This window comes from Apium graveolens, chromosome 2 (assembly GCF_009905375.1).
Source record: "Apium graveolens cultivar Ventura chromosome 2, ASM990537v1, whole genome shotgun sequence".
Classification (NCBI taxonomy): domain Eukaryota; kingdom Viridiplantae; phylum Streptophyta; class Magnoliopsida; order Apiales; family Apiaceae; genus Apium; species Apium graveolens.
Window position 1 is genome coordinate 5,854,850 of NC_133648.1, and position 8,283 is coordinate 5,863,132.

An 8,283-nucleotide genomic window follows, 5' to 3' on the forward strand; every position below is an offset into this window, starting at 1 on the left:
AATTATTACTGACTACTCACCGGTAAGAAAATACCTACTAGTTGAAACCTTAAAATTTAAAATATTATTATTATTAATTATTAAATGTTAATTATTAAACTTAAATTTTCCTTAAAAAAATATTTTTTTTGTTAATTTCAAACTTTGACCGATTCAACCGATTTTTGACCCGAATCGACCGATTTTTCCCGAAAAGCCCGACTTTTAACCGATTTCTTAAAAACCATATTTTGAATTAATCGAGACGGAACCCATCCAAATTTCGATTAATCGGTTAATCGGCCGATTTTTAGAACACTGGTTCCTTAGAAAAACCGTTGTTAAAATGTTATATTGAAATTAAAATTCAATTGAAATAGATTGTAAAAAAGCGCCTTGAAGTTCATAAAACGGTCTAATATAATGGGATGAGCCAGAGCACATATTGGTCAAATTCAGGACTAACAGCCTCTATTTGCTCAAACCCAAATCATGTTCAGGAGGTACATATCAATGCAAACAATCTCAGACTATCTTAGTTAAAACCTGTGCAGCAAAAAATGGTCTACACACATCTGCTAAACTGAGTATTCCCAACGTAACCACCATACATTGCCTTTCTCACATTGGACTCGAATAACTTCGGGTTATCCCTCAGAACTGCAGCAGCATCAGAATTGAGAGGATCCTCGTGGTTTGGTTCCTACACAAACGAAAACTCGTTTAGCAAAAAGGAAGGCAGAGATCAACAATTTTTTAAATTAGATGACTAAGACTTACGGTGAACAGATGGTACAAGCCATATATTACGGTGTTTATGTTGAGGACAGGTTTCCAGTCTTCCCGGAGAATGTTAAGGCATACGTTTCCTTCCAAGTCAATATTTGGGTGGTAAACCTTCAATTAGTTTGTTTTGTCAGTGACACCTCTAAATATATGACAGGGAAACAAAACAACAATGTCACATTAAGGACCAAGTTTGGATTTACCTTTGTCTTGCATTTAACCTTTGGTGCTTCATGAGGATATATTGGAGAAATTACAAACATAAATGTGAATTTCCCACCTCTGTCAGACAGCCATTGAAGTAGATGAGACATCGATATTTATAGAAATTGCACAAAGATACAAAAGTACAAACGGAGAACATGCATATGTTCATAAATACAATGTAGTTTAGAGTCTTCTTCAGATTGTACTCTATTGTTGAAAAGAAACAGTAAACAGATACATAAGAAGGAATATATACTTGTAGTATCCTTCATCAGGACTAACTGTGACTTCAAAGTTCATCAGATCATCCTTCCCATTGGGAAATGACATTTTGCATGTCTTCCGAAGGTTTAATTCACTAATATCTGCAGGAAAACAACACATTAGTAGTATTGTAACAGACACACAAGTATACGAGCTAATAGAGGGAAGACAATATAATTCTGAGATAGCAAGATGGCAATTTGTGACTAGGTTTTAAAAAAAATGACTTGTCGGAACACAATTAAAAGAACAACTATGGTGATTAAACAACCATTATTCTTAGGGTTTATCAATTCTCACCATGTAGAGGAGATAATATTACTTGCAATCAAGACATATAATATCAAAAAACAAATCGCATAGTGAAAACAATAACAGTAGACATTTACATATCACAGTGTAAACAACTTTGGAGCCCGTGAGGGTATTACAATGTAACTAACACAAAATCTAACTATAACAAACAATAAGAAAGTTCATGAACATATAGTAGCAACGATAAAATATATCCTTGTTATGTACTCCAATCTACCTTTGACAGTGTAATAAAGAGATAAGAGCCCTTAAGTCTTGGTTCTTATTTCTTTGTTGAACAAAAAGCATATCAACAACCCACCCTGATGCTACAAGATTACATAAGATATTCATGCAAAACTCGTACACTGAACTCTTTTCTTTCTTCCTTCCTTCTGGATCAAACACATAAATACATATAGCCTTAATATCCTTACTATGTTTTTAATTGATTTGGGCATACACAACCCAATAATACTTCAAAATCATGAGCCTTTTCAAAGCTTGAATTGGAATATCATGACAGCTCAATTTATACCAAATAATTTTTAGAAGGAAAGGACTCTGGAAAATTCAACACCCAAATCTTGTAAAGAATAAAGACCACCAGCTTCGGAACCTGATATAATATATTGTTAGAGCTAGGTTCCAAATAATGCCTGACCTGTCAAAGCAACAAGCCAAAGGTCAGTACCTGGAGATCTGAGCACATTGGGCAAGCTCGACTCAAATCGCTTAATGTGGTGACTGAAATCTTGTTAAGTATAGAACAGAATATCTCAGTATCTGAACTACACAAGGTACCCTCCATCTTGGTTTTTTGCTCCTTGTCTATAATAGTAATACAAACACCCATGTAATGTATATCCTAATTCATAATGAATTCAATTCCTTCATTTGCAGCAGATCCAAAGGAGAGACCCTTAATGCTTAAAAGAATAAAGACTACCACTTTTGAAAACTTGAACTATAATACATTGTCAGGTCTAAGTTCCTAATACTGTGTGACCTGTCAAAGCTACAAGGCAAAGGCCAGTATATGGGGTCAGCCTAATCTGAGTCCATAGGGAACCAAAAACCTTAAAATCTCATTAAGGATAAAACATGTATTATATTGGGTATCTAAACTGTACAAGGGTAACATGCCATCTTGGTTTACATGCTCCTTAATTACAAGAGTAATATGAACACCCATGTACTATGTTTAAGACAGATCCAAGGAAACAACCCCAATCTGAGTCCATAGGAAACCAAAAACCTTGAAATCTCACACTTAGTAATGGAAATCAGCTTCAACATGCATCTTTTATTCTTTATCAACTCTCAGAATATACCGTTGTTTTTTTACTAAGTAGGCAATGACAATAGTTTTTTTATTGAACACAGATGACAATATGACTACATATAACCCCCTTTATGCATTGATAAGTAGTATGTAAGCAAGTCTATTCCGGATCGCTCTGCAAACGCTCCCTACTATAAAAAAATATCAAGTAAAAAAAAAATATTACAATTATGAATAATACCTTTGTGGAGTCGTAGTTCCCCAGCACTTCGCTTCTTAACTGCAGGCTTACCACGCTACAAGAAAAATGTCATCAGACAACACCCATCAGACAACGCTTGACCAAAAAAGTGTTGCCCAGAAATTTTACACAACAGTTTTTTAAAAACCAGAAAACAGGTGTTGTGTGAATCCCTTTACTACAATAGGTTTAAAACTGTTGTCTAGCATATCGTATCAGACAACCGTTTTATGAGATAAGGTGTTGTTTAAATAAAAAGATTTCATCATTCCTACAATGCTTTAAAAACTATTGTCTAGGTAATCGACACAGACAAGCCTTTCTAAAGATATGTTGTGCAAATGAGGTAGTTTGTACAACAGTTTAATTTTGCATTGTCTGAAAGTAATGGAGACAACGTTGTGAAACACCGTTGTTGGAATGAGACAAGTGTTTTCTCAATGGATTAGTTAAGCTGGAATCAAACAACGTACTTCCATTGTGTTGTCTAAATATCACTTGACATACAAGTGTTTTTATTCTGTTGTATGTCACGACATCACACAAGCGTTTTGCTCATAAAACCATTGTCACTTGTATTGGTGAGCTGGTATAATGAGAGACGTTCATTAAGAGGAGATGAGGTGGCACCATGTGATTGGTGAAAAAACATTCACTTGGATTGCTGAATTGGTGTAATAAGAGCAGTTGATTGAAAGTATATTTAATATCAGCCATTAGATTAAAAAACGCTGTTACGCTTACACAACAGCTTTTGTTCAAATAAATGTTGTCAATGTTCATCTAAGACAACCTTTTTTCATAGAAAACCGTTGTCTGTAAGTCTGATTCTTGAAATTTCTGAAGCATTGCTTGTGATGAGGTGGCACCATGTGATTGGTGAAAAAACATTCACTTGGATTGTTGAGTTGGTGTAATTAGAGCCGTTGATTAAAAGTAGATTTAATATCAGCCGTAGGATTTAAAAAAGTTGATCATCTAAAACAACGGTTTTTTTTTCAAAAAAACTGTTGTCACTATTTATTTCAGACAAGACTTTTTCATAGAAAACCGTTGGATGTTGCCTCGTACTAGATTTTTTTCCATACCCGATTAAAGAGATAAATTTTTAAAATGATTTTTTAGATGATCCAACCGTACGGATGTTAAGAAATACTTATTTTAGTCACATGAAAAAAGTATTAAAAATTTTCAAATTCATCTCGAATGTCAAGATTAGAAAAATCTGGTAAAAGCACTACTTCCCAACACGGGATTCGTTCCCGATGAACAAGATAAATTTTTTAAATGATTTTTTTGACGATCCAACCGTACGGATGTGAAGATATACTTATTTTAGTCACATGAAAAAAGTATTAAAAAATTTCAAATTCATCTCGAATGTCAGGTTTAGAAAAATCTGGTAAAAGCACTACTTCCCAACATGAAATTCGTTCCCGATGAACAAGATAATTTTTTTTAAATGATTTTTTCAACGATCCAACCGTATGGATGTTAAGATATACTTATTTTAGTCAAATGAAAAAAGTATTAAAAAATTTCAAATTCATCTCGAATCTCAGGATTAGAAAAATCTGGTAAAAGCACTTCTTCCCAACACGGGATTCATTCCCGATGAACAAGATAAATTTTTTAAAAGATTTTTTCACACTTGTTTGTGATGAGGTGGCACCATGTGATTGATGAAAAAACATTCACTTGGATTGCTGAGTTGGTGTAATAAGAGCAGTTATTTGAATGTATATTTATTATCAGCCATTAGATTAAAAAACGCTGCTACGCTTACACAACAGCTTTTGTTCAAATAAATGTTGTCAATGTTCATCTAAGACAACCTTTTTTCATAAAAAACCGTTGTCTGTAAGTCTGATTCTTGAAATTTCTGAAGTGTTGCTTGTGATGAGGTGACACCATGTGATTGGGGAAAAAACATTCACTTGGATTGTTGAGTTGGTGTAATTAGAGCCGTTGATTAAAAGTAGATTTAATATCAGCCGTAAGATTTAAAAAAGTTGATCATCTAAGACAACGGTTTTTTTCAAAAAAACTGTTGTCACAATTTATTTCAGACAAGAATTTTTCATAAAAAAACCGTTGGGTGTTGCCTCGTACTAGATTTTTTTCATACCTAATGAAAAAGATAAAAAATTTTAATGATTTTTTAGAGGATCCAACCGTACGGATGTTAAGAAATACTCATTTTAGTTTCATGAAAAAAGTATTAAAAAATTTGAAATTCATCTCGAATGTCAGGATTAGAAAAATCTGGTAAAAGTACCCCTCCCGACAACGAGACTCGTTCCCGATTTACAGGATTAATATTTTAAAATGATTTTTCGACGATCCAACTGTACGGATGTTAAGATATATCGATTTTAGTCATAAGAACAAATTATTAAAAAATTTGAAATTCATTTTGCATGCCAGGATTAGAAAAATTTGGTAAAAGTACCCCTCCCAACAACGAGACTCGTTCCCGATTTACAGGATTAATTTTTTAAAATGATTTTTCGACGATCCAACCGTACGAATGTTAAGATATATCGATTTTAGTTATAAGAATAAATTATTAAAAAATTTGAAATTCATTTTGCATGTCAGGATTAGAAAAATTTGGTAAAAGTACCCCTCCCGACAACGAGACTCGTTCCCGATTTACAGGATTAATTTTTTAAAATGATTTTTCGACGATCGAACCGTACGGATGTTAGGATATATTGATTTTAGTCATAAGAAAAAATTATTAAAAAATTTGAAATTCATTTTGCATGCCATGATTAGAAAAATCTGGTAAAAGTACCCCTCCCGACAACGAGACTCGTTCCCGATTTACAGGATTAATTTTTTAAAATAATTTTTCGACGATCCAACCGTACGGATGTTAGGATATATCGATTTTAGTCATAAGAAAAAATTATTAAAAAATTTGAAATTCATTTTGCATGTCAGGATTAGAAAAATCTGGTAAAAGTACCCCTCCCGACAACGAGACTCGTTCCCGATTTACAGGATTAATTTTTTAAAATGATTTTTCGACGATCCAACCGTACGGATGTTAGGATATATCGATTTTAGTCATAAGAAAAAATTATTAAAAAATTTGAAATTCATTTTGCATGTCAGGATTAGAAAAATCTGGTAAAAGTACCCCTCCCGACAACGAGACTCGTTCCCGATTTACAGAATTAATTTTTTAAAATGATTTTTCGACGATCCAACCGTACGGATTTTAAGATATATCGATTTTAGTCATAAGAACAAATTATTAAAAAATTTGAAATTCATTTTGCATGCCAGGATTAGAAAAATTTAGTAAAAGTACCCCTCCCAACAACGAGACTCGTTCCCGATTTACAGGATTAATTTTTTAAAATGATTTTTCGACGATCCAACCGTACGGATGTTAAGATATACTCATTTTATTCACATGAAAGAAGTATTAAAAAATTTGAAATTCATTTTGCATGCCAGGATTAGAAAAATCTGGTAAAAGTACCCCTCCCGACAACGAGACTCGTTCCCGATTTACAGGATTAATTTTTTAAAATGATTTTTCGACGATCCAACCATACGGATGTTAGGATATATCGATTTTAGTCATAAGAAAAAATTATTAAAAAATTTGAAATTCATTTTGCATGCCAGGATTTGAAATTCATTGCCTTGGGTTTTATATTCTTTTCATATATTATTAAAGGAGCTCATATGTTCAATTAATGTATTAGTATTAAAAACCTACTAATTTGTTATGTCATGTAATTTTATACTGCAATTTTTATTTCATCCATTTTGCAGGTGGTCCTATGATATTAATTAATTTTTGATTGCTCACTCTTATTAGTGTATGTATGTTTTCTTAGCTGCTGGATAAATTTTAGTTATATGATTGCTCAATTCACATATTTTGTTTCAATAGATTCTTGATTTTTGGATGCTTTTAATATATGATTTGTTCTTATCTTGATTTTATTGCTTTTAATTAATATTTTTTGCTTCAGATTAAATAAATTTTCATGCTGTCTATTCTAAACAAAGTTATATGATTGATTTAAGAAATTGTTGGTTTTGCAAGTACTATGATTCAAGAATGCATGTATCTTAACTTTGTTCTATTTTTATCAGACTATTGGTTGTTTGTAGTACCTGGTAAACAAGTTTGAATGGGATGCGGAGAGATTATATAAACTTTGTTGATATGTTTAACCAAGCCCATGTATAGATTGTTGCTAGAGGAGGAAAGAAGTTATCTAGAGTTGCAACTGTTGTAGGGGTATTGTCTCAATAGAAAGGATGATACTTGTTGGAAGCCAACATCCACACCAGGAACATAGAAGACAAGATGTGAGTGATGGGTTAGAAGGTGTGGTCGAATCTTGTGATTTGGTGGAGGTCTTTATTAATTGTCTTGTGTGAATACAAAATAAAATAGAAGCTTACACAACTCTCGTGTATCAACAACATATACATTTTTTGCAGGTTGAACTTGACTAACCAAAGATTGCCAAGTTGGTATCGTTGAAGAGTGTATTGGAGATTCTTGTGTGAACTGTACAAAGATAACTGCTAGAAGAAAATGGAGTTTGTAAAAGTGATCATTAGGTTTGAACTTTTTGTTTTAAATTAAACCTGAAGTATTTTATTATTTGCATAAATTGATACATGGAATTGAATTTATGAAGAGAGGAAGTTTTAGTCACGAGGAGCTTAATGTTTTTGTTTCTCTATTGGAATTTGCAGGACAAAACAAGACCCGAGAGCAAAGACCACGAGAATGTCTTGGACAACTGCCAACCACAGGAAAATCAATTATTAATCTTCAAGCCATGGGAATCAAAATTTATGGATGATATGAACCTATTACAGGGGATTCAAAAGCTAAAAATTCATTGGAAAATATAGTTGGATATAGTTGAGCAAAAAAGGTATTTATAGTTGGCATATTAGTGCGTATACTAGAGAAAGCGTCATGTGTGTTTGCACATGTAAATGTCACCTGAATTTCTAAAGAAAGTTAACTCAGATTTTTCATTTTTATATGTTTTAACAAGCAATATAGAGTCCCGAAGTACATGTACTCGAATGGTCTTATTTTTCTTAAGATAGAACTTGGTTATACTTAGTTGGTTTTTAGTTGAAATGGTGTAATGGATGGTTGGTTGATTGCTGGAGTAATGGAGGGTTGGTTGTTTGCTAGTGTAATGGTGATGACTTGGTTGTAATCTCAATG

General features: G+C 32.8%; 1 protein-coding gene and 1 long non-coding RNA gene across 2 annotated transcripts; one reads left to right on the forward strand and one right to left on the reverse strand.

Moving 5' to 3' along the window:
• Window positions 1-339: 339 nt before the first annotated feature.
• LOC141684789 (NEDD8-conjugating enzyme Ubc12-like) lies at window positions 340-3,535 on the reverse strand. The gene is made up of 6 exons (XM_074489918.1): window positions 3,530-3,535; window positions 3,057-3,111; window positions 1,229-1,337; window positions 969-1,047; window positions 760-876; window positions 340-682 (listed from the first exon to the last, which is right to left on the reverse strand). Exons 1-6 carry the CDS (start codon window positions 3,533-3,535, stop codon window positions 545-547), a joined length of 504 nt encoding a protein of 167 aa, XP_074346019.1. The 3' UTR covers window positions 340-544.
• A 4,026-nt stretch (window positions 3,536-7,561) lies between these two features.
• Window positions 7,562-8,075, forward strand: LOC141705787 (uncharacterized). The gene is made up of 2 exons (XR_012568480.1): window positions 7,562-7,655; window positions 7,794-8,075. It is a non-coding gene; the product is annotated as an uncharacterized LOC141705787 (long non-coding RNA).
• Window positions 8,076-8,283: the final 208 nt, after the last annotated feature.